At 37.8% G+C, this 27,540-nt stretch overlaps 1 protein-coding gene across 6 annotated transcripts in view; it reads right to left on the bottom strand.

Annotated features, from left to right (window-relative positions):
• Positions 1-2,407: 2,407 nt before the first annotated feature.
• The window catches only part of ADD3 (adducin 3), a 117,175-nt gene continuing 92,042 nt past the window's right edge, over positions 2,408-27,540 (bottom strand). For 5 of the 6 annotated variants that reach the window (XM_054581481.1, XM_054581483.1, XM_054581480.1 and 2 more), the window contains exons 3-15: positions 21,223-21,361; positions 16,967-17,118; positions 15,932-16,012; positions 14,970-15,119; positions 14,343-14,486; positions 14,132-14,230; positions 12,787-12,969; positions 11,953-12,210; positions 10,534-10,653; positions 10,001-10,087; positions 7,033-7,156; positions 5,316-5,411; positions 2,408-4,668 (exon numbers count right to left, since the gene is read on the bottom strand). In XM_054581481.1, coding sequence (XP_054437456.1) covers positions 4,376-4,668; positions 5,316-5,411; positions 7,033-7,156; positions 10,001-10,087; positions 10,534-10,653; positions 11,953-12,210; positions 12,787-12,969; positions 14,132-14,230; positions 14,343-14,486; positions 14,970-15,119; positions 15,932-16,012; positions 16,967-17,118; positions 21,223-21,361 — 1,926 coding nt within the window. In that variant the 3' untranslated portion in view covers positions 2,408-4,375. The remainder of the gene's footprint in view (positions 4,669-5,315; positions 5,412-7,032; positions 7,157-10,000; positions 10,088-10,533; positions 10,654-11,952; positions 12,211-12,786; positions 12,970-14,131; positions 14,231-14,342; positions 14,487-14,969; positions 15,120-15,931; positions 16,013-16,966; positions 17,119-21,222; positions 21,362-27,540) is intronic. The other variant, XM_054581485.1, reaches the window with a different exon arrangement.

The raw sequence follows: 27,540 nt of genomic DNA, 5'->3' as shown, positions 1-27,540 counted from the left end.
TGGTAGGTAATCACCGCAGGTCCCTCCTGCTCTCAAGGTGCTCATTAGGTTTTTCATTCTTGGGATAATTTGGTGAAAAAAATAAGTCTTCCAAATCAAAATGTTTTACCCCAAATCTATATCCCATCTTATATTAAAACATAAAGTCACCATGGCTGGACTTATAGTCCAAACTAAGGAGACTGCCTTTTCCTAAAAATACCCGACAAGAACGTACACGAGAGCCATGCAGAGTCTGGCACACCAATGGCTCTAGAAATCGGAATTTCTACAGGTGAAATACTTACATCTCCTTCTTGTTTTCTACAAGCCCTGGTCTCATTATCTACAAAATGGGGATGTCATCTACTTTGTTGGGATGTTGGGAAGGCTAATGAAGCAACATGGGAAATACTTAGCATAATCTTTGAAACATACAAGGCATCAAGTGATAGATATTATGAATTATCTCCTCAGGCAAAAAATGCCAATTATTTTGAAAGGGCATTATGTTACCAAATGCATGAAAACTCCCCAGGAGTCATTTTCTAGCATGGTTTCTTTCTGAGACTACAGCTCAAAAATTTTCAATGTGTTCTCAATAGACATCAGAGATGCTGCTAGTGGTTATTTGTACTGGTGAAACGGGACAACAAAGTTGAAAACAGTCCAGTGAGGAGAATGATATGCAATGAAGGAAATAACTTCTATTCCAAATTCTGGGTGTTTCAAAACAAACATGGTGGTGTCTACAGACTAATAAAGGGAAGTTAAGTGAAATGAATAGAGACAGACTGATTGTTAGGTCTATTGCACCCTCTAGTGGCCACAAAGAAGACTTCCTATTAAAAGCCTGGTTTAGCCCAGATTGCAACTTAACATGTGTTATGTATCACCCTTCAGTTAAAATAAAATAAAATAAAATAAATCAGCTTGGTTTTATGTGTTTCCTATGTCAAAAAAAAAAAAAGAGTTAATGTTAAGAAAAACCAATGCAATCACAATTCGATCCATTTGGTTCTCTTTATTCCCTGCTGAATGAAAATAGTAACAGAGAAAAAGGTATAGGTGACATCACCTTTCCTGCTATTTACTCTAAAGTGAGTACTGAAGATCATTGTCTTTGTGGCTTTATGGACGGGATTTTTGAAATGAGCATCTTTCTAAAACAGCAATTTTTCACCGCAGCGTTATTTACAAGCCAAGGTAATAATTAAATATGCTCAAGACTATGAATCTATTCTTCTCTGCCCAAACCCTTCATTTTTATAATGGGTAATTATAGTAAAAACTTCAAATAACCAGAACCCTCAATCAACATGATTTCCCCCCTTGCACTCTATTTTTAAGATAATGTGGAAAAAAATCATAAGAAATCATTTATGTGGAGCATTGTTTGAAAATCTTCTAGGATGGATTACGTTAAGAAGGTAAAAAAAACCGAGAATAAAATTACATTGAAACCATGATAACCAATATATGGGCAATACAAATGTAACTGAACAAGACGGGAAAGGAATAAAAATTTTTGAAAAAAAATTAAAAAAAGCAACTTAAAAAAAAAAGATTTATTTTTAGAGAGGGGAAGGAAGAGAGGGAGAGAAACATCAGCGTGGTTGCCTCTTCCATACCCCCTACTAGGGACCTGGTGCACGACACAGGCATGTGCCCTGACAGGGAATTGAACCGGGGACCCTTTGGTTCACAGGCCAGAACTCAATCTACAGAACCACACCAGCCAGGGCTGTATTTTCAGAGGGAGGAAAAGGCAGAAAGAGAGGGAAACACTAATATGTGGGGGAAACATCAATCAGTTGCCTCTCACACACCCCCAACTGGGGACCTGGCCTGAAACCCAGGCATGTGACCCGATAGGGAATCAACCAGTGGCCTTTTGGTTCCCAGGCTGGTGCTCAATCCACTGAGCCACACCAGCCAGGGTGAAAAATTTTTTTTTAATGTGGTGGAATTGTAACCTATTTTCTCTTCTTTCTGCTATATTCTTTATTGTTGCAGTTACATAAAAATCAAAGAGAAGTGTAATGCATATAAACTCAGTACATATTCTGGAACATTTTCTATTCTACATCCATAGATCTGAAGAGTAGAATTGAGACTGAGAATCCTAAATCCTTCAAAGATCTTTAGATCCCAGAGAGACAGTTAAAGTCACCATACCCTATATTGAGACAAAAAAAAAAAAACAGGCACTTGGAATATATTTCTTTCAATATAAGCTGAAACGAGAAGGATTTTATATAGTTAATTTTAAACGAATTTGAAAATAAGTTTATCAGGACATCCCTTATTCAGAAGCATCAATCTTATTTAAAGTCTCACTGCAACATAAAACTTAGTCCAGAAAGTAATTCAGGCTAAGTAACCACACTGAACTGAAAGGTCATGATACCAAATCCATCTATTTAAAATACTGTTTATTTGTGATTTAACATTAATTAGCATTACATCTAAGAGCAATATCAGATAACATTTATACATTTTCCACAGGACACAGAAGTTCATTGGCTCATTCTTTATGCCAAAGCAAGTAAATAGAGGCATTAGCAAAAGGTGCAAATAGTTCACTGTTGTGGTTTAAAAAATATTAATGCACACTGCATTCATTTAAGATATATATATTTTTAAAAAGTTATGGAAAAGCATAGTTCACAGGTTACTGTTTCTACATACGTTGTAATACAACATAAATGACATAGAACATAAAAAAAAAAATCCTCGAATACAGAATTAAACTGAAAGTATTCCACTAAGAGATTAAAACACTGATTCCAGTAGTTAGTGAGATCTAGAATGAATTTCTGACTCTGTTTCAACTTTGCATCATCATACACGTACAGTCAAACAGAACCAGCCTAGAACACACTGTGATCAATGTAATGTTTTACATGCCAACTCACCCTCCAGAAACACTTTGGATTATTTTTACCCACTGACCATTTTGGATCATTGATTTTACATTGATTTGTGACATCACTTGGGTGAAGGGGGAAAAAACTATATTAAGCCTAGGTTTAAATTTGTATTTACATTAGAAAGAAAGTTAACTGAAAAGATAAACATTTGGAAAAATCAACAAGTGGTAGTTTCCTCACTGGAGGAAGGGGGTTAGACCTACTCGTTTCTCCTAGATTTCTTCTAGTGCTGCCTTCTAAAGATGCATCAGTTAAAAGGATTTGATCCTTTAAAACTGAACTATCAACCAAGAAATACAGTAATTTTGGTAGAGAAGCAGAATTTTAGAAATCTGGGAAATGTTTTGAATAAATTACACTTTAAACCTTGTCGTGACTATGAGTCATTATCAAACTAGAATTCTTCTATTCATGGCATCTCTTTTGTTCCCTTCATTTTTCACTTTCTCATTCTTTTCCTTTTCATTTGGTTATCATATGAGAGCTTCTTCATTCATGAGCAATACTAAGAGAAAAATACATTATATGGTTCAAAAATGAATTTAGTTAAGGTATGCCTTTAAATCCTCTGACCCCGTTTCATACCAAGTCCCTGGATTCCTGAATTATATTTGAGTACACTTAGTACCAAGCAGCCTCAAATCTGCTTTACTGTTAAATGGTTGGCTAATAGGCTTATGACATTTTTATACTGAATGGTATACAAACATCTCAACATACAAAAGTCTTTTTTTGCCAGAGTTAAACTAAATAACCCATGTTATGTGTACAAAATCCCCTTTGTTGAAAAATAAGGGGCTTTTCTAAACTAATAAAAAAGGAAGTTTTCAAAAATTATATTTTACTAAAATGACTTTTTTTTGGCAAACAAAGTTACTTCAGGTGAGGAAATTTTATACTATGAATAAAATTTCAAATGAATCTTTTCTTATATATTTTTTTAAAAAATTATGTGCCAGTGTATACTAACGCTATAGATTCTTAGAAGCTTTTTAAAGCATTCTGTTAATGCCCATTGAAACAATGGGAACCAAAAAGGTACAGTTGATAATCAATAATAAAAAATTATAATCTGATTACCAAATGAAGCAGGTGTGGAGAAATAAAAAATTCTCTCCCTTGTTCACTGGTAATTTCTTTCCAACAGATATTACAGAGAAGGCCTGAAGTAATTCAGACAGATATCTGTTTGTGGTGAATTATAACACTTCATGAGGGTAGAGCTAATCAAAACTAGCAGTTGTTTAAAAATTCAAAGCCTTTTTTTGACATACAAAATCAGAGATGAATTTGAAAGCTTTTTTCCATAATGTGTGTTTCTATTAGTAAAACCCCTTTCCAGTTCTCAGAGTCCAGTTTGCTACATACCCCCAATCTGATCTACCACTGCGTATTAATGATCAACTTAAATGTGGTATTGAAATGTGCAACGTCACATTGTAATCGTAACTATAAGACTTTATTTAGGCTTCGACTTTCTCCTTTTTTTTGCTCTTTTTCAGAAAAGAAGGAGTGCGGAATTTCTTCTTTTTCTTGGATGGAGATTTTGAAGGTGAGCCTTCAGGAGACAAGACTTCTTCAATTTTTTCTGGAGATTTAATGGTGATCTCGATATTTTCTATGGTCGTGCTTGTGGTTAACCTACTCACTCGCTGAGCAAGCTCATCTTCAACATCATGCATATCATCCTTGCCATTCACGACCATGACAGGCACTTCCATGGAGATGAAGCTCTTGGAAAATAGCTCATGGTTTTCTACAACAGGGGAGAGTTTTTTTGTTATTTTGCAGAGTTAATGTCTTTGTTTTATTTTACAAAACTGAAATGTTTTAGCAAGGTACTAAGTCATTATTTAATTCCAATAAAGATAGATCATTATTTTAATGGACAAAGATCTATTAGCAGGAGGCAAACTTTCTTAAGTAGTATAAAGGGGAAGGGAACAAAGATGTTAGACCAAAAAATGAAGGCAAGATAAGCCCAGTTTGATGACTTGAAAATTTCACGCTAATTCAAGCCAACATAAATGAGGAAGACAACAGATACTTTTCTTTAATTGTTGGAATTTCTTTTCTTTAATTATACTTTTCTTTAATTGAATCAGAAATCAAAATTGAAAAGATTTCATGCTTCTGATTAGAAGGCCTATGACAAACCAATTTTAATTTCACAAATTCTTAAGAACTATGAGTTACCAAATCCAGATTAAGGTAGGTCAATATAAACAGGAAACAAAAGTAGCACCCCACTTCATAAAAAACAAAATAATTGGGAGCTTTAAGTAAAATCCATGGCAAACTTAAGGCAATCAGGTTTTCAATTTCCTTACATAAACACAAATGAAATAGGAACAGATTCTTAAGTTCTACCCAGTGAATGCTACGGGAAATTACATTGAATACCTTCTAATTTTTCAGGGATATTTTGCGGTGACTGAGTTTGAGACTGAATTTGTGAAACAGATGAAGCGTCATCTGACAGTAATTCCTGCTCAGCATCTGTTGGATAAGAGTTTAGTTAAAAGCCATGCAAAACAAGGAAGCATAAGATTTCAGGGAGGTTAGTGCGTACATCAAATGCCTGTGTACACAGAGATGAGAAACTCAGCAATGAGCTGAGCATGCATCAATAACTGTGCATTAGGAGAAGGTAATGTGTTAGAATTTCTGGCTGCTAATAGTAATTTTATATACATGCTTATTAAGGAAGCATGGCTACTGGCAGCTCAGGCAAATAATATGTACGCATTCAGCTTTCGCTAAGTTGTTAGAGAACAAAATACATTGAGCGGCCAGATGAAAAGAATGATGAGGCCTCACCAATGAAGCTGCATTAATGAGGCAAAAATGCTTCACTGAATTTCTGAACAACATCCAATTAGTGACTCCTGCCAGAGCAGTATTAGTGAGCTAATTCAGAAGGTCATCATGAATGTGGAGGAAACCATAAAGTTATACGTAAAAGGTGATGTGCTGGAATACAGTATTTGTTACCTGGCATCTTTAGGCTTTCGAAAAATAAGAGATTAAAGAGGGACATTTTATAAAATACAGAAACAGAGAAAGTTTCCATCTTTGTGTTAGAGTAAACAAATTCAATAATACCTCTTAGAGCATTTCGTGTAATTACATTAGTGAGTCAGGATGGCTCCCTTTGGTGACAAAGACACTAACACACTGATAAAAACTATTTTTTGGGTGATCCAAATGTCATTAGTTCTTCCTATCAGATGTCTAACATAGACAAACATTCTTTAATTACTGGTTCTGTTTTGTTTTGGGTAAAAGAATTTCAACTGTATGTTGCAGATGCTCTAAAGGAGAGGCTCATACCCTCTTTTGGGGCCACAGACTTCTTGTCCCCCACCTTGGAACCTCCTCCCCCAAATGTATATCATACACAATTAAGCACATATTTTATAAGGTGGTTCATAGACTGTCTGAAGTTTATTCAAAGAACCAAGATTGAGAGCCCCTGCTTTAAAGAATCTCTTATTCTTGAGAAAATGGGACCTAGTGTTAGCTGGATATTTTTGTTAACAATTCTAAATTATAATCCTTACTTAGGGTCCTGAAGTCAGAGGAACTCAACCTAGAGTGCCTATGTGCTTAAGGAAAGTCACATTAAAATTCTAGCAGTTCGCTTTATATTTTGATTTTGAAATTACAATATTGGCACCTTGAGACACGCAGGAACAACAGAAATTTTACAAGGCATTAAAGCCACATACTTGCGAACCTATAATTACTTACATCAATGTAAAATGTTTTTAAAAAGGCACAAACTCTGAAATATTTAAATCTATTAATGTATCTACATTTACTTTAGCTAGGAATTCTTTATTCATCTGCGGATTTCACTTTACTTTAGAAGACTTTTGCTACCAATCAGACTGTTTTCTGGGGAAAAAGAGTTTTCACTACATGTTAACCTACAAGGTCTGTGGTAGCTCTTTGAAATTAAGCCTCATCTATACTCAGGGCTGGGAAAGATGACACAGAACAATCGATTGCAAAAGAAACATTTCAAAAAAACATTGACCGTCTTCTATCATCTAACTCAAGGTGCTCTGCTGTTCACAATATGGTTATCTTGGGCTTAATCCGAAAATGAACTGACCTTCTAGGCCTTGCTGTTTACGTTCGATTGCCTTCTTATACTCTTCCAGTTCTCCTTCTGTGAGATGGCTGAAGGGGTTGGGGGGAGCCGGTGGGCCAAGATCATCATCTTCAAACTGCATGGTCTTGCAGAGAAAAACATCGACTCGTTATCAAGTGCTTTACTTATAGCTATACATTTATGTATATATACTTACACATATACACAAGTTCACACACACATATAAATGTGTATATGATATTTGTGACACCTTATAACAGTCATAGAAATGATAGAGCAACAAGTTTTGTTTAAAATATTCATCAGATTAGCGCTTTTACACTACTGATCCAATGGACTAAAATTGCCAGTGATGTTTCCTCAATAAGACTGTAGAGGTCAAGTTTAGTACCTCTTTCTTAAAAAAACAAAACTAAGCCAAGTTCTAATAAGCTTCGCACAACTAAGGAGTATCTTAAAAACCAAAAACTGCTGCATTTCAAAAAGCCTTTGTACAAAAGGATAAAAAAAAAAGCAAAATGGTACCAAAAGAACTTCTTTAAATTTGCTATGAAAATAAACTTGTATTTGCTGTAGGAAAGGAACTAATGAGACTTTACCTGGCAGATTGAAGCCATGCGTTTTACAAAAACTCTTTCCAAAACCCTACTAAAATCGTAGTAAAGAAAGAACAACAGACCTGGTATAAACTTTTAAGGACAGAAGAATGGGAGAGGAGACAACAGAGAGTGAGACACACTAATACACTTTTGGAAGCTGGAAAGAAAGTAGGTGGCAGAGGGGGTAGCAGAGCTGGGAGGGTAGAACCTTAGCCCTGCACAGAAGGATGCAAGTAAGAAGCATCCTCACCTGCCCCGCAGAAAGGCTCAGAAACTAGGGGCACCTGGTACCACAGAAGGCGGTGGTGAAGAAAAGCTGAAAAGGGCGAAAAGTTACAAGTCTGAACAAGAAACAGAGTCTCAGGTCTCCTCTCCTATTCCGCACAGCCAAGCATCTACCTCTCCCCACCATCTCTGCAGAAGGTCAGAGGCTCATTCTTCAGAACAACTGATTAGGGGACACAAAGCACAGCTGAGGACTCCTGGAATGCTAGTGGGAGACTAGAGAATTCTCCAGATAAAACAACTACAGATATTAACATTTGAGAATTCCCCAGAAAAACAACCTGCTCCACATCCGATCACCCTACAGTGAAGCTCACCCATTCCCAAGCTCTGCACACACCCAGGGCTTCTGACTGGCTCTCAGTATCTCAGTCTTAAGTATAAACAGACTACCAAGGATTACCAGACACTTGAGGAAAGCGTCCAAAGTGGGAGAGAGAGAGATCGGGATAAACAAGAAAAAGGGAACTCAAAAGAAACAAAGCAAATAAAGGCAGTTGAGGAAAATTTAAAATTGATTTAATAGAGCAATAAGAGAAAATACTATGACTGTAAAAGACTAGGATGTTATTTTTCTTAAAAGAAACACTCAGGAAATAAGTCTTAAAAATTAACAGAAAGACATCAAAACAGAAAATCAAACAGAAAGTTTAGAAAATAAAGTCAAGCAAATTTCCTGGAAAGCAGGATAAAAAGATAGAGACGGCAAGTACGAAAGAAAAAAATCAGAGGTTCAGTCAAAGAGCTCTGACTAACAGTATATCCTGACAAAAACAAAGAGGAAGGAAAAAACTATCAAAAACATATTATATTATTAAATAAAGTCCCAGAACTGAAGGATATGACTCTGCAGATTAAAAAGGGTTACTAAATGCTAAGGACAAAGACTAAAACAAAACCTACTACAAAGCATACATCCGTAAAATCTCAGAAAAGCAGGCATGTAAAAAAGGTCCAAGAGAAAAAAGAAGACCTACACAAAGGTACATGAAGCTCAGTGTCTCCTACTCCTCAACAGTAACATGTAGTTAGGGGATAACAGAGTGATACTTTTCATATTTTGGAGGAAATTATTTCTAAGCTAAAATTCTATATCCACAGTATGAACATTTGGAGGAAGAACACAGGATTTCAGGTGGTTACCTCCTATGTGTACTTTTTCAGAAACATGCGACAGGATGCGCTCAGTGACAAAAGAGTGAATTAACACAGCGGAAGACAGTGTGGGACACGGGACACTACATGGGCGAGAAGCACAGGAAGCCACGACAGGCCTGTGCAGCTAGCCTGAAGGGCCACTCGTCTGGAAGGACAGGGGGCCAGAAGTGAGAGATGACCTGTTATCTTTGACCTTGTGGAAAATAATATAAAGAGGGACTCTATAATTCTGTTGAAAAGTTTGGGAAGAACTAAGCCAATGTACTCAAAATATTAAGCCAATGAATAATGAAGATAATTATTAACTCCAGGGGGAGGAAAGATGTATAATAAAGGAAGTATGATCATAGGATACTATCTCAATCACCAGTGAATGTTAATAATATAAACAATAAAAGCTGATTTAACTAAAAAAACAAACAACTGTACACCTCACTGGGAGAATGAAAAAGGGAAGCACTGTGTCAACAGGCCCAATCCTCGTCTTCTATAAAAGAGGTCACTATTGTCTTCCATTGATTCTAAGATGCACGTTCCCCATCTCTAACATTGGGATTCATCTTATAATTGATGGCTTCCTACTGTTTTATCAGAGTTGTTTCTCTTTTTAGTGATGCATAAAATAATGGTACAGTTGATGACAAAGATTTGATGAAATATAGATGAGGTGTAAAGGTGGCAAATTAAGAAAACGCAGTTTTCTTAATAAAGTGGCTCTTTAGAAACATGAAGGTACTAACTGCTGAAAGAAAGTCCCTGCCTCTGGCAATGAAACGGAAGGTGACATTTTAAGTCTAATGGATTATTTGCCTTTTTAGTTTGTGCTTATACTATTATCCTTAGTAAAAATAAAGACAGTCATATTTAAAAAGCAAAGACATTAATGTGGTAGGAGAAAAACAGTGCATATTGCTTCATGGACTTACCGAAGGAGGCTTATCCACAACAATTCCAGCAAGCAACTGAGACTGTGGTCCTGCTGTTTTCAAGTCGTATCGGTTTTGTTCTCGAATCTGAATTGAAAAACAGTAACAACAAGTCCTTGGGGCAACTATGCAGATGACAGTTACTCCCTGACCACAGCAGAGTAAGAGCTTCTTTAACTCTCACCTCCATAAAGCCCTCCTTTCCCATCCTAACAACTCACATTAACCTTGTCCACCCTTCTTGACATGTGATTTCCTGTTGTCTTATATTGTTAGAAAACCATATTTTTCACTAACACTACAGCTCTTAACAGCAGAAATATGTTAACTACTTCCTCCCCACGTAGCGCACTCACCAGTGACTAGCACAGAGCCGGAAGTATTCGTTATAAGCTAAAATTATACTGAATTAAATTTTAAATTCTTCTGGATTCAAAGCCTTGAGCTTGGTATTAATCAGATCCAATCACTAATGATTTAAACATAAAACAGCATTAAAATGCCTCCCCTAGGCAGAGAAGACCACGTCTTACCTTATTTCTCTTTTCTAGTACCTCATTTGGGTTTGTGTTTAAAGGAACAAACTGATTTGGATCTTCAATTTTGATAGGTGTTCCACTGCTAACTTTAGAAGAGTCCTCCGCTTTCATCCACTAAAAAATAAAAAATTTTCTAGCCTGAAGCTTTGTGTTAAGGAAATATGGTAGATTCTGTTTTTTGATTCAAGGAGGAGGCGCATATAAGTGCCAGTACTTTAAAGAATTTCACCCACCAGAATTTAGTGGTAAATTAGTATATATCTCAAATTAGTGAGAAAAATGCTCACAATCAGCATTCAATGAAAAAATATTGTTAATTTTCACATGAATAATCAATTATGCTGCTATGTAAATTTTCTCCTTTTGGCATTTTAAATATGATGCTGAAAGTATTTCAAGTGTAGACAAAGAGCTTGATCTCACATCAACTCATACTCAAGAGTTGTTATTTACATTGAATTTTCAACTGAAGATGGCAAAGAAGTCACCAAAAGGGACTCAAAGAATCTCTTGTTAGTTTGCCAGACTTCAGATTTTATTTTTGGCTGACAGAAAATGTCAAGGCCCTGACCAGCATTTTACAAAGGGGATAATTTGGTAGTAATCTATAGTATAACAGAACAATAGGGATTGAAAGACCATATAGAATTCTTCTCATTTACCCCACATTACATCCCTTAAATTAAAAGGCTAATATTCATCAAGAGTAATGATGACTGGCCACCAGTCTCCGTCAATAAAATTAATTCTGAGAAATGTATGAGTTTAATTATGTTCTTTAACTAGGAAATAAGAGATCTTATAGACTAAGGAAAATATACTTGGACACCTAGGCATTTCCATATTAAATGTCGCTGATGTATACAATAGAATAAACTACTTTTGTGTATCTAGGGAATCTTTGCTCTAAAACTAAACCAAATCTGAAGCAAAATGCTGAAAAAGATAAGGGAACCCATTTCTCTATGAGATGTTGTATAATGGTAGCTTTGTGTAGTAATTCCTGAAACTTTGGCACGTTGATAGCTTTTATAGTACTGATTGCCTGTTTTAATACAAATTACAAAGGGGTCTCCTGTAGTGGAAGAACTGGGCTCCAAAGACAGAATGTCTGTATCCAGATCTTGACTTTACCTTTTACAAATGATTTCTTAACCCCTCTGTTCCACAGTGTCTCATGTATAAAATGGGGGAGAAAAACAGCATCCTCTCCATATGAGGAGAATTAAATGAGATAATTCACGTAAGGCACTTAGAACAAGGTGCCTTGTACAAAGTTAATACCTGACGATAGTGATAAAATTAGTTAGTATTATATTCCACTCTCCCAATATTGTCGACATAGAACATTCAATTCATGAGTAACCAGGAAAAACATTCAGTAAAGGCAAACCAAGGAAGACAGCGGCGTACTGTGATTTTGGTCCTGGGACTGGTTTCCCCATTCCGAGACTCTTCGGGCACATTCACTTTCATGTAAGTATTAGGTGAGTTCAGCCATCTGGTTTTCTCACGCTGCTGTTTCTGTGCCATGTATTTGAGTGGAGAGAGTGGCACTGTATCGTCCTCAAATGAAAAAGCAGTCACAGTTGCTGGGATTTCCACATCACTTTTGTGCCTAGGCTTCTCTCGAACGAGAGGATGCCTATACGCATAGCCTGTTCTATACCCCTAAAGGAGGAAAAAGCAGCATTTGAAGCAATCAAACCTGTACCAAACACAGCATCTGGATTCCAATTCTTCCAACAAATGATTCAAAAAAACACTACTTTGTTGAAAAACAAATAAAGGGGAAAACTTCCTTCCAAACCCCACAGTACACCAGAGATGAAATTAAGCAAATTTCAAGATCTGGTCAAAACTGATTCTAGCTGACAATGGGATTTCCACTCACACAACTGTTCCTGACAAAGGTAATTTCAAAACTGCTGACCAGAAACATTTTTCCAGCTATAAACCAGTTTTCTGGAGGCCAAATCATAGTGCTCATTTAAGTCTTTGTTCCGTCTGAAGGCAACCTGCCTCTGTCCCTTAGTGGAAGAGGGTAAAATCCAAGATAAGATGACATTTGCAGGTTTCACTGTTTGATTCTTAAAAGTGTGGTAAGATTACATTTGAATGCCATCCTCGGGTCAGACTCGGGTCCCAGAGGAGTCAGGAGCATGTTCCAAAACCAGAGGGAGATGCAAGCATCTGCTCCTGAATCTGAAGGTACGAAATCCAAGTTTATGTTCCATTTTCACCTACCAAATTGTCCAGAGTCCTCATCAGGGCTTCATATTCAAGCTCGCCAACCTTCCATTTCTGATGGGAACTCATGTTCACTCCTCCTCCTCCTGGCAATGCAATGGCGTGAGTGAAAGGTTTGAACTTCTGAAGATCCAGTACAAGAAGATTGTCTACTCCACCTGCCGCTGCTATTGCCCGCACCTGTAACCGATGCAAAATGCAAAGCCACAAGCCTTTGAAGACTACATGGAGTATTTACTTTTAAAAAGGCACACTTCTGATCCAGCAAATGCCTAATACTTATTCAGGCTATTAACATCAAAAACAAGGCAACGCATTTGTGAAAGTAGGCAGCTGTATGAAAAAGACAGTAGTATCTATTTCCATCTAGTTACTTGCCACAACTCTGATCCTCCCTGACGGAAAATGTACATTTTAACACATTTCAAGCAGCTGAATTCTCCAGCCAAATTGTAAAGTTATTTTCTTGCAGTTTTCCCATGGCTATCCAGTTAATACTTTTACTGAAAGTTATAATTTTAAAGGAATAGAGATGCTATACTTTGGATTTTTAAGGATACTGAGGCAGAAGTCAGCTCTTAATTTTTTTAAGCTCTTCATAGAGTTATTTGAGGAGGGACCATTAAAGCAAAAAAAAAAAAAAAAAAAAAGAACTTGTTAATACAAGTTAGAGTTGGTAGAAAAAGAAATCCCCCTTTTTCTGTGGCCCTTCTAATAAATTAAGATTATTATTATATGTTTCAAGGGAACCTGCTTGATTTTCTTGAAGAGGGAAATTAGAGCCATTAAATACATTCAGCTTTTCTGAGGAAAAAAATGGTGAATAAATATTCAACCTATTATTATAATAATGAGGCAGAGACTGTGGAATAAAGGTTGAAAACTGCTTGAGTTCTTAAAACTTCTGTCCCCACAAATTGTTTTATAGATGTGGCCACAACGCATCTGATCTGGGATGACTGGCAGCTGCCTTTGTGTCTCAATGAGCACCACGCCCCTGGAGCGCGAGAACGGAGAACCGCGCAAATGGACTACCTTAAGAAAGCAGAATTACGGGGGAAGTTATCTTTATGGCGCACTTGGATTTGTGTGTGTGTGGGTCTGTCTATATGTGAATTTTAATCTTCTTTCCTCCTATTTTTAATCCAGGAGATAGCTGACCCTTTTTACTCAAGTAAAGCAGAACTATTCTTAAAAGAAAAAACAAAAGCCACCAACTAATAAGACTTCGGAAATAAGAAAACATGAAATCCAACTCAACAAGCCAATTACAAAAGCAAAAAAAACAAAACAAAACAAAAAACCAAAACCAAAGTGGGGAGGGCTGAATAATTATTCCTACCTGACTCTCACAGGCTAACTGCATATTGAAAATATAGTGAAAAGCCTCTTCAACTGTTTCTCCAAGTGCCACCACACCATGATTTCTGAGTACCAGCACCTAAAATAGAATTCCAAAGCAATCACTTTAAATAACTGGCATAGCTCACACTGCTTTCATCAACAGCGACAGTAACAAAAATAGCTCCTTAGATAGAAACTCTACTGCATACCTTACAACTTGGCCCCAGAACTTTTTGCAGTTGAATTCTCTCCTCCTGTTCATCAAGTGACCCTTGGTAGTCATAATAGGCGACATCTCCCAGGAGCAGGGACTCTTGAGAAATTGGAAGGATTCCACACTTCATGGAGGATACCTGTATTATTGGGTCCATGCCAAGATAACATTCAGCTACTAGTTACACTTTCATGGGAACCTGATTCTTTAGGCAGCTCCGGAAACGCTGGCCTACTCATTGTGTTCACCATTCCAACCCGCCTCCCACTTCAGGTCTTCACTCCTTCCAGAGGAAAAAAAAAAGGACCTCAGGTATACGATATAATTTAAATTCTGTGTCAGGTATTATGCAAGAAGCTTTGCTTCCAAGAACTCAATGACCCAATTATTAAACTGATTAGTTCAAAAATGTAAATGCTCTCTCTCCAATTGTTTCCTATAATGGTAGCTTTTGGACCAAAGGACCTTTTGCTTTCTGGGTATGCAAAGGATTAATATTTCATATCTAATGTTTAAATGGCTGGGTCTGAAAGAGTGCCGATAATAAAGTATCCTGTAAGGAAAGTCATGAAAATAATACACTTCCCAGAGTCGTTGCTGGTTTGGCCCCTCAGTGACTTACAGCTGCTGTTGCAAGGGTATGGAGGTGGATCACGCACTTAACGTCAGGGCGTGTTGAGTAGATCGCAGCATGGGGGCTAAATCCTGTATGGTCAATTTTCAAATGAGTGCTTCCCTGATCAACCACTTCTCCTATTATATTGACTTTCACCTGGAAAAAAATCAGAAAGACACTGAATTGGTACACACGGATCAAAGTCGGCCTGTGTTCCAAGGGTACACCAGCGGGGTGGCAGATTTTTTTGTCAAAGGTCAGAGAGTAAGCATTTCAGACTTTGTGGGCCTCCGCTGCAACTACTCCACTCTGCCGCTGTCGCAGGAAAGCAGCCATGGACAATTATGAGAACGGGTGTGCCTTTCTTCCCACCAAACTTTACAGAAACAGGTAGTCTCTAACAAGACTTAGTATTTAGCAAGAAGCGCAGCTCCAATAACTACAGCTCTTCCCCAAAGGCCTGGCATTTACTGAACGGGCTGGAAAATTTCCATCTGCTAACACTGCAGTGCCCTGAAGTAACGTGGTTCCTGCTGTTCCAGAGGCTGATGACTGGATAGGAATACAATCATGGGAAAATGAAATGCTAGAAGGTCAGACCCTATACTCATACCAACTGAACTTTGTTTAAATCTATGTAATACAGATTGACTGTGTGTGTGTGTGTTTTTAAACAAATTCCAGAGTACACAGAGTGGGGGAAAAAACCACATTTCCTCCAAAACATGGACGGGTTAACTGATAAGACCAACTCATTGTTAGTCTCTTCAACTACCCTGGTTTTTTTTTTTTTTTATGAACCCTAAATTTTTTCTTATAAATCAACATTAACTTCTCAAACTTTTCTCTGTTCACCAGTAAATGTTTTCCCACCTCTACCTTTTATTGTTCCATCCTGTGCTGAAAGCTAAAAAACTGTCAGAAAATAAGGAAGCATAGAAAAAGTAACAGAGGAATGAAAATTATACCAAATTGGAGGCTGTGGCTTCAGAAAAAGACAAGCCTCTGGGAATTATTATAATGTGGTCTTGCTCCTTACTTATTCTTACCTGGGAGAGAGAAAAAAAGAAAGGAAATTACTGTGAGGCATTAATATTTTGCAGTATAAACATGACTAGCAATAAATGTAAAAGATCTGGGGGAGGAAAAAAACCAGAAATTAAATATGTGCAACATGAAACTTTCCCTGAAAGGTTTTCTTCCCTCCAACCTCAAGTACTTGCTAAAAATTCTGACATTAGTTTCTCATTTAATAGACTCACCGGAAGTGCTATTTGGGGGTCCTAAGGTTGCTCAGGCTCAGCTACATTCATGCAAAACTAATGCCAATATTATTCAACTGAATATAGTAATGACTACACTCTTGATTTACACCAAGGAAATTGAGGTAAAATGGGCAAAGGAAAGAGGACAGTCTCTTCATGGGAAGAAATTAAGGTAGAAATGGAAAGGGAAAGGGAAACGGCCAGGAGAAAGGGAAGTTGTGGGAAGACTGTGTGTCCCATCCGCGCTGTTTCCATTGCACAACACTGTCATGCTTTTTTTGCTACCAAATAATTGCCTTACTATAAAGTGTGGCAACATGAGAACAGGATGATCACAACTGGGAAAAATATATTTAAAAAACAAAGACTAGGGAGGACACTTTCCTTCCCTGACCCCCTCTATTTTCCCTGTCCCAAACACTTTTTTAATGTCACTGATGCTCAGAGGTAATTAGCATGGAGAGACAAAATTCTGCCAGAAGGATTTCTTCCTGTACAGGTTCTAGTACTGATCTGAATTCAAAGACCTCCACAGACAGTAAATGGATAAGTTGGGTTAATTGAAGCCTCTCCCTTAGAAATAAGGTTTAAATCAGTATTAGGTTGTGACACTAGGCTTAGAAAATAAAGTCTGAAAACTGGATTTCTGAATAAAGGTGAGAAGCGTATAGCTGCCTTCTAGTTAGGATTTACAAAAAGGCAGGGGGCGGGGCATGGAATAGAAAGCAAAGAACTCACTGAGATGTATGTATTTGCCAAGTGTGCCCATCCAAACAAGTCCGCAATTCTGTACAGGCTGGCAAGTTTACAACGAGTAAGTTTTTCTCCCTTCACGTAGGAGGATGTATCTGCCCCAGGAAGGTCATTGATAGGTGTGACCATGCCAAGACCTAAAAGAGGAAAAATTGTGGAGAGAGATTTGGGTCAAGTGATCCCTTACCTTGAAATTTAGCTGCCAGGAAGCTGCCTGAGTTGGACAGTGTCCAGCTTTGTAAATAATGATCTGAAACTTATCAACCCACTCAGTAGCTTATCTTCCTTGGGAGAAATACACGGAGAATACAAACATGCATCAGCTATCTTTTTTGCTGTTTTATCTAGTACTTGCTACGGAGTGACTTGTTAGGGAGTTAGGCTCACACTATCGGGGAAAAATGGTCTTATCACCTCATTGCTGAAAGTGCTATTAATACTGAAGTAATTGCTAATTTTATGATTAAAACACCACAACCGAAAGCTACATTTTAAACATCTCCCTTTGCTTTTATTCAATCCAAAAAATATTTCAGATGGACCCTGGCTGACTGGTTCAGCTGGTTGGAGCATTGTCCCTTTTACCAAAAGGCTGCAGGTTCAGTCCCAGGTTGGGGCGAGTACAGAAGAAAACTGATTGAGGTCTCTCTCCTTCCCCCACCTTAATCCATCCCTCCCTCCCTGCCTCTCTCCCTCCCTCTGTACCATCCCTTTCCCCTCTCTCTAAAATCAATAAACATATCCTTGGGTGAGGATTAAAAAACTATTTAAGATGGAAAAGAATACATTTAAATAGTACCCTGGCTTTGGTGTTGGTCCCTAATGACTCAATTGCTAAATTCAACTTTGACCAATTTCAGCTTTTGCTCAGTCTTCATTCTCTTTGACGCCATTTACCACCTATTCCCTAGAATTCTTCTCCATGCCTGTGTGACACTGCCTTGGACCTCTCGTTCCCTTTTCACCTGCTTCTTCATTCTCCTGCAGCAGATTCTCTCCCCTTCCTTCTCCCCCGTCCCCAGCTGTGACTCTGTTCCCAAAGCTCAGCCCTTCGTTATGTTCTTTCTTATTTTACTTTCCCCCTGAAAACATTATGTACTTTCAAGTTTCCAAACTGTTATTTCTGTGTGAGTGACACCGTGATTTTCACCCCTGGCCAGGCCCTCCTGTCCCTTTTCCAACCTACTGTTTCTAACTGCCTGTGACATAACAAAAATTAAACGGGTCTAAGAGCGATTTTATTTCCTCTGATCTTTATCTTTCTTCTCCTTACTTTTCTGATATTGATGGTATTACAATTGCTGCAGGCTCAAACACTCAGTAACCTGTGCCTCTTACCCTTTCCTGGGCTCCCATATGTAATTGATCACCACGTTCCATCAATTTTACTCGAAGGCCGTCATTTCCATACTTGAGTTCAGGCCTTCCCTTACAAGTAACCCTTGCAATGGTTTTCTCTTTCTTGTCCTTGTCTACAAGCCCTCTCCCTGCAATTAGTGCAAATGCATAAACGGGGACTGGTGCAGCCTGTAGCCTACAGAGAGCACATGCCTGGCTTGAAGGGGCAGCTACAACTTCTCGGTCAGGTGTTATCATGTGAGAATCTGAGTCCACGGCTAGCAGAACATTAAAGAGAAGTCCCAGGTTAGCACTCTAATGTGGTATCTTCTAATTCTTAAACGTTGCAAACTAATTCAAAGAAATAGTTTTAACATGTAAGCCTTACAAAATAGTATCGTTTTTGACAAAATTTCAAAGTCAACCATTAACCTCCCACTCTCCCTGACCTTCCAACTTTAACATACACTTTTCATGGGACAACATACGTATTCCAGCCAAACTGCTCAGAGGTAATTAGCATGGAGAGACAAAATTCTGCCAGAAGGATTTCTTCCTGTACAGGTTCTAGTACTGATCTGAATTCAAAGACCTCCACGGACAGTAAATGGGTAAGTTGGGTTAACTGAAGCCTCTCCCTTAGAAATAAGGTTTAAATCAGTATTAGGCTGTGGCGCTAGCAGAGCTGGTGCTCCTACTCCCTGACCTCTCCAGCCCTGGGGTCTTCCTGCTGCCACACCTCGTCCACCCCAGCCAGCGGCCAGCACCCAGCACCCCTTTCCTGCCATGAGTTTGGGAGACTCACAGGATAGCTCCTCTTTTTGTCGTCTTCCCTGACGAGTCGTCTTCGTCTTTGGAATTCTGTTCTTAGACTATTTTTTTCTCTGCTTATACCCTCTTGTATGATTATTTAATTGACACACGAGCTTTGAGTACTACTTCTCCGTGTCCACGGGGCCAAGCCTGCCTAGGACTACATTTCCAGCTACCGCAATGTCCTGGCAACTCTCTCGGCAACTTTGGCAAGCCGAAAGTTGAACTTCCTCCTTTCCCAAAGCCAAATGAGATCCCTAACTTTGGACATTCCTACTTTTGTGTAATAATACTGTCAAATCTGCCAGTTAATTCTTTACACAGAATCTATGGTGGTCTTTCTACATCATCCTCCTGCTTAAGATAGCTTTCCAAAGTTAGAATAAATTCCCCATTTCCAACCCCGGCTGTGAAGCCCTGTATCATTTAGCATTTGCCTGTGTTTGTGACCTCACTTTATCTACTTGTTCCTTCAAAAAACAAGCTCTAGACCATAATTTTAATTTTTGTTCCTGAAGAGGTGGCCAGGCTCATTCTCACTGTATTCTTACCTGACACTTGTACTTCTTGTTCCTTCTACCTGGAACATTTTCTCTCTGCAGTCTTGGTATATATTGCTCTCTCTTGCAATTCAGATTTTAGTTTAAATATCACTGCAGAGAGGCTCTCTCTGATCACCGGATCTAGTCACCTAGTTACTCCTATCCAATCACCATCTGTTAATTCTCTGCATAGCACTTCCTATCATCTGACCATTTTCTTTATTTACTTAGTCTATTTTCTGTCTCCACAAGCACAGGAATCTTGTCTGTCTTGTTTATCGTTGTATCCCCTATTCCTAAGAGGGTGCTTGACATATAAGATATTCAATATTACATAAAGAACAAACCAAACTAGCCCAACCTTAGAATTTTTCAGTTTCTTGTGATAGCAAGTTTCTCAAGCTACACGAGTGGGTGACTTTGGAACTCATCATGCTTCCCAGGACCCCTGTCCCACCACATCAAACCTGCTGCTGAATCCTCTCTACTTTTCCTTAGCGACACCTTTCTCATCGATCTCTTCCTTCCTGTGACCATAACCAGCACTTTAGCTCAAGCACATACACCTCATATTGAGACTCTTTCAAAGATTCTTGTTATAACCAGTGTGTATGTGCCGACACACTTGTCCACTTAACAGTTCTACAAACACACCCATGCTGTGCGTGCTTCCGCCATCCTCTCAGTACCTCCTTCCTCTATTTGAAAAGTACCCCAAATCATTGAACGCCTACTTATAAACCTTCAACCAAAAAAGATAAAAATGAAGGAAAAACAAAGAGAAGAAAAAAAAAAAAGGAAAAACAAAACAAAAAACAAAAATGAAGAAAACCCCTGGTCTCTGATATGAAGGCTCACCCATTGACTCCGTTGTGACACGATCACTGAAGTCCCCTGTGACACTCTGTGTACCTGCCCTGGTGCTGCAGCGGATTCCACAGACATCTCACTGAGATGTAAAGTGCTTGAACTCAACACCTTATGATTCTTGATATCCTGACTTAAGTGTTCAGCTCATCAACTTGGAGCTCCCACTAAGAACGGTTAATAAATATAATTTCCTAACCCTTCTTTAACACCAGGTTCTAACTACTCCATCCTTTAAACCTGATTAGTTTAGGCCTCTCTTCTTCCCTAAAGTTTTCTCAGTCCACTTCAGCCAATAATTAATTCAATCTCTGAATTCATAGCATGATCACTTGTTAAGGATCATTAGACAATTGCTTATGAACTGCTTTGTAATTTTTCCTCTATAGTTACCTCACAGTTTTAATCTTTTGTGCATTCACGGTATGTGTCTTCAGCTAAAACACACATTTATGTAGGGCAGAGACCACATATAGATCTTGTAACTATTTTGTAATCCTTATAATGTCTAGTAAATGCCTGGCTGGTATGAAAAAGTAAGAGATTCTAACATTATGTTACTCTAAGAATTAGATGTTTAAACTTACGGACTGAACCAGAGCTGAATACGCTGCTAGAGAGGTACAGTGTTCAAAAGAGAGATAAATTTAGAATTTTTTAAACTTTCCAAAACTGACATACTGAGGGGAGATGAAGTAAAGCCCGAAAAAGAATTGGCCATGATGTAATCTGCAATCTGCTGTAAGGCTAGCAATCCAGTTGGGTTGTGGCCTTTCTTCATCTGTTCTTGAATAAGGCATTCCAGATCTTCCCGAAAGGCCTGCAATACACAAAAATAACCACTGAGCACATACATCTCACTTGGAGCAGAACAACCCAACATAGCCTGCTCTGATATAGTATAATCCATCTTTCCTTCACCCCATTTTTGAATAGGTTTCATCTACATTGTTTTAAAACAAATATAAAACACAAAATAATAACATTTAAAAACTGGAAGCAGCAGCAAAAAGCTTCTTTTCAGGGGAGAAAAAAATCATTAGGCATTCTTAACCTCAAAGAAAATTAGCTCATATTTATAACATCTACAACAAACGAGTATAGGTATAATGAAAGCAACTCAGTTAATAATTGACACCATGTCTGGACTGATCAGTGAGAGAGACCTGTTCTCCGCCCAGCAGCCTCGCTGTCTAGGTTAGAATAGAGTCCCCATGTGAATGGGGAGCGGCTCGACTACGAAGTGCCTCACAGCAAGTATTCACAAAGTCACACTAAATTACGGTTTTCATCTCTGATTCCCATGGCAGTGCCTTAGCTCCATGAACTCCGAAAGCAAACTGATAAGGAGAATTGAGAACTGATTGCTCCCCTTCTGCAACACTGTGCTAAAGAAAGAACATCCCCTCCCGCCCCCCGCCAACTTCGGCTACTGTATGTTCCTGTTCTGGAGTCCTGCTGTATCTCTTCTTCTGTTTCTTTCTGGGGTGTGGGGCAGGGGGAGTTGTGTGCAGCAGGAAGTGTTTATGTAAATAAAAATCCTGATCCTTAGGGGAAAATCTCTATCCCAGTAACCCTTAAGTTGCTAATATGATTGATCATTTGAAACCTCTCCTAATCATTCACAGTAGTTGAAATAGCTTATTTTGTTATTTCCAACACACCAAGCCATACTTATTTTGTTAAGTTCATCATTTGTTCTCTTGTTCATGTGTATTTTCATTCATTTTAAACATGAAAGCTCTTGAAATATAAATCGTTTAAACCATGCTCTTCCATTTGAGATTGGTTACATAGGTACCAAAATGCTCTGCCAGAAACTGAATTCAATTTTTCCCCACTTGCCGAAGAGGGAGAAGGCAGACAATTGCTTTGGAATCATGACCTCCAATGGGATAGGTATGAAGGCCCTGGAGTCCACTGGGGAATTATTCCTTAGAAGGGTGAAGTGCTCCGAGTCACAGGTAGTAGCCTTCCTCACAGGGCTGGGAATAAGATCCCCTGGAGTCTGTGCTTAGATGTAGCCTTGCTTAGAGTATGACTGAATAAGTTAAGAGGTTTTCAGAAAGACTAATTTTAAAAATAATGGCACAGGAGCCAATGGTGGGAAGGAAAAAAGTGGTTCTAAGGCGATGAGGTAGTAGATTATTAGGACCAGTCCTGAAGCAATGCTTGTGTTGTTTTTTGAACAATCATTGAATGTCATCTGTCATATGAACTGAAACAGCTGAGTGCTAGTAGCTGTAATCTTGGGAACTCAATCATGGGGCATCTCAGAACACCCTAATTGAGCTTAGCACAGGTTGAGGGACAGAGAGGTCATCCTTCCCTCATGCACCACAGAGGCTTGCACAGGCATCTAGGTCACAGTGAGCCTGCTGAACACAGCAAGTCTAATTTTTACCCCCACCACCATGTGGCAGGGAGGAGCAGTGGCAGTGGTAGACTCAACAGCCTTTATTGGGATTCTTTCACACGCGCAGACAGATGTGTACACCACATCTTGAACATGGAAGCCACTGATGAACCCTTTTGAACTATGTAAGCTGCTGACGTTCTTGGGACAATTTAGGGGAAAGTAGAAATTCCAAGAGGAAGATGCTCTACTTTCCACAAACAAGCAGGTGGATGTCTGAGTGACTGATTTTTTAAAAAAGACTTATTTATTTTTTAAGAGAAGGGAAGGGAGGGAGAAAAAACGGAGAGAAACATCGATCAGTTGCCTCTCATGTGTGCCCTGACTGGGGACCAAACCTGCAACCCAGCCATGTGTCCTGATTGGGAATTGAACCTTTGACCTTTTGGTTCGCAGGATGACACCCAGCCAACTGAGCCACACCAGTCAGGGCTTAAGTAATTAACTTAAAAAATACTAGCCGTGATCATATTTGAATTCTGAGTTCATGGAGCAGTTTACACCAGTTAAATATAGTTTTTCTTTTATAAATTCAAGGCATGTTAGATGAAAATCATTAACACAATTATAAAAATTCTAAACATTTAATTCCATTGTCTGTATCTAGTTCATTTAAATACATGATTTAAACCAGAGAAACTATCCTTATAAAATCTCTTCTGCAAAGGCACATTAATCAGAATATTCCATTAATATATTTCTAAGACCTTGTGAACATAAAGCAGTTGTGATCTGTATATAAGATGGATGGATGTCTTCACACAGATGAGTAACATGAGTATTTTAGCATGGTTAAGGCTGAAAAGAAAAAAATCTAGATACCCTCATTTATCTTTATATAAACTATAGAAAACTTATATACACATGGCAATGGGCCAATCTGTTCTTCTGAAACTTTATCTTCTCTTTAAAACCACATTTTATTTAATCTCTTCTTAGTTCAAAGCATCTATAACCAATATTCTTTCATTCAGTAAAAAAAAAAAAAAAAAATTAAGGATACCTACTATATCACTCATTATTCACATTACAATAGCTCTGAGAAGCAGGCATTATTTATTTTACTCAATGTTGTTCCAGAAAGAACCGAAGGCAGATTTCACAGATTAAAATGATCCAAAAGTAAATTAAATACAGGTTCAAAAAGTCAAGCTAAAGAGAAATACTTACAAGGAGGTTAGACAGAGCCAGGAATGAGGTTAAGATACCAAGTGCATGCTATAAAATTGTATGTGCTTGCTAAAGATGAGTCAGATTTTATCTAAACTCTCTAGCAGTAAACCTGAATCAAGATAATCTGTTTGGGGTACTGATTTACAATGGCTTTAAGATTACAATTAACCAGTTACTCAAGAGAATCACAACTATTTGTAAAACTGATGAGAAATTTCTGCTGGGTGAGACGAGAAAGCTAAATAAGAAAGGTTGAAAAGTTTGTCCAAGGTCACATAGCTGAGGCAAGGACTCAGGTCAAATTCATTTTTCATTAGAAAAGTACAGATTGTGATCAGATAGGGTGAGTGCCATCCTAAAGCTTTGGGATGCTCCATGGTGTCATACAGGGGAAGGTATAAGGCCATCTGTGATCAATTAAGAGAAAAATATGACTTCCCCCTTTAACGCTAGTGAGTATCTTCTATAAAGTATAAGAAAAGGAAAATTTCAAAGTAAATGAAATTTCCCCAGCCTTTCAATATAGTTGACGGTGCTTCAATAGATAAGAATTCTTCTATTCCAAAAGACTTAATATTTTTGTCATAACAGTCATAATTCATTTTTAATGTTTCAAATATTTTTGAAATATTACTCAGATATTACCTAAGTCATAAAATTAGTGTAAAATTACTACTGATATAAAATTGTTTCAGCTGGTTTTCAAAGCTTATCAAGAAACTTACTAAGCTTTCATTAAAATATTTAAAACAAAAATTTTACTTATCTTTGTAATGGATAATCAATCATATTCCCACTATAATCCAATGCTAACAAAATAATCCTTTATAGGTGAGTTTTTAATCCCACAACAACGAAGTCCTGGGAGAGACGACGATTTGCTCAAGGTTGCATGCACAGTGAATACATAATGAAACAGGGCCCAAGCTGGACTCTCAGTTGGGCACATGATCTTTTCCTAGTTTAATCAGAGAAGGGTGGTATCACTGAAACCAAACACAGCTAATGAGGCAGCAGGTATGTTGTCATCAGAAACACTGAGTAAACATCTTAGGCTAGATTAGACCATTAGGTTGAAATGACAGAGCAAAAAACCTATACAGCAGCAGATTGTGATGATCCCAGAGTACTTGGCCTCTCACAATTAGGAATTTTCCCCTCAAAGCAGAATGAGAAACTGAGTTAGAGCAAGGGAGCAGGTTGACAGGCTGGTTTCAGAAGTCATGTTAAGCCAACAACTCCCTGAGTCTCCACCAGAGAGGAGCCAGGTTAAAAGATCAAACACCACAAATACAAAACCAAAGCATAGACCTGTAGCTTCCATCTGGGATACAGGAGAGTAGAGATGAGGAAGTAGTGGGGGTTGTTACACCCTAAATACATGAATACATGAATGTGAATACACAGAGTGCCGTCAGGGTGAAAGAGTCTTTGAGACCTTTAAAAAACTAAAATGCAGTTTAAGGAATTGTGATTAGAACGTTCAAAGTGTTGCCACAAAAGCATAAAATGTATTCCATTAGCAATATTGTATATACCTTTATGTATACAATTTTCACAAAATTATTTGCCTACTATATGCTAAGTATTGTACTACATGCTTTTACTTGTTACTTGTTTACTTGTTACTTGTCACAACAACCATTCGAGGTCCATTGTACCAACAAGGAAACTGAAGATCAAGTTAAGCGAGTTTCTCAATGTCACATAGCTAACAAGTAGTTGTGAACCTGGGTCCAAAACCACCACTGTATACATATATGTATATATAAAAAGTTACATAAACGGATTAAAACTGGAAATGTTAAGAAATGGGATGACCCCTAACTTAGTCCAAAATAGTCTGGTATTACTCCAGAATCCCTATAATCTGTTTAGCAGTTTTTTGTCAGTGTCTACCAGTACTACCTTGCGCTCTGGCCTAGTCTATGAGGTTCACTCAAGCATTTTCTGATCACAACCTGTACTCATATCTGTGTTCACCATATTCCATCAAATGAAGATGCTGGCTTCCACTCCTCCTCTACCTAATGAATTACTCTTTATTCAACATTCATCTTAAATGCCACCTTCTTGCTTGAAGTCTGTCCTTTAATGACCCCAGTTTAAGGAGGACAGGACAGGACAGGAAAGGAAAGGAAAGGAAGGAAGAAAAAGAAAGGAGGGAGGGAGGAAGGAAGAAAGGAAGGAAGGAAGAAAGAAAGAAAGAAAAGGATCTCTGTATTTCTTCTCTTTTCACTGCATCTGAATTCTTTTAACACTTGCCTATCGTACACTTGGGTACCTACCGCATGACAGTAATTCATTTTTCCTACTCTACTATACCACAGTATCTAATGGCTGGAACTGTCTTTCATATTCCTAGAGTCACCCTGAATGTCTAGTTCAGTGCTCAATTAATAAAGTAGTAAGTTAGAGTTTTCTTATTTTCCTAGATAATATGGAAAATATTATGGAATATTATATGGAAAAGAGTCTGATTTCAATCTTGGCTGAGTTAATGAGAGCAAAATCCACTTCATAGGTTATTAGTACTGGAATCTAGAGCTCTAGAAAGGAGTCTCATCGGTCTATCACTTGAATGAGAAGTTTCTACTGTGTAATTAGGCCTGTCCATCATCTAATGGGATAAATTCATCTTTTTTTGAAGAAATGAATTTTATAAATGAATGTTATAAATTCTTAAAAAGTCATTTCACTCTTCAACTCAAAATTGTACTTGAAAACATGGCTTGTCCCCAGAGTGTTATAGTTTGGCCAGCTCCCTCATTAAACACACGTCTAAAAAGCATGATAAAAAAATCACTAGGTGAAAAACAATATGTTTATGTTAGAGAGAGGGTGCCTTAAAAGCCTTATCTGAATCTCAGACCTTTTTATTTTATACATCTTCTGTCAGTGTTGAGGGAGTGATCCTGTTAATTTTGAATTTATAAGGTATGAATAAAAATAAACTTATAAAAACATGAAAACTTCAGAGATTTGAGATTCATGTAGGGTAAGAGTATACTTTTAAGTACATACATATTCATTTACACTATAAACCAAAAGTAGAATTAACTTGAAATGTCAGATCTTAACACTTCTACATCTAAGATCAGAACTTTCAGGAGAAAGTGGCAACAGATTAAAGATTTTTTAATTCACGAAAAAGAGGATCACTTTGATAAAAGAAACTGACCTGATACAATTATTTGAGTTAAGGCTAAAAAAATCATATAGGCTAATTTATAAGTAATATCTAACTCATGGAAATCAGTTGACAATATTGATAAATATCAGAGATGGATCAAAACATCCACTTGTGGATGTTCTACCTCAATAATTACTAGAGAGAAAAATTGGAGCAAAAAGAATAGAAGATTACAGACTTGCTGCTCCCAAGGCACCCTGCAATTATGTTATTAGAT

This window comes from Pteronotus mesoamericanus, unplaced genomic scaffold, assembly GCF_021234165.1.
Source record: "Pteronotus mesoamericanus isolate MK-2021 breed Mesoamerican mustached bat unplaced genomic scaffold, CSHL_Meso_final contig_657, whole genome shotgun sequence".
NCBI lineage: Eukaryota > Metazoa > Chordata > Mammalia > Chiroptera > Mormoopidae > Pteronotus > Pteronotus mesoamericanus.
Note: the sequence above shows the minus strand (reverse complement) of the source record. Positions and strands in the feature narration are given on the sequence as shown.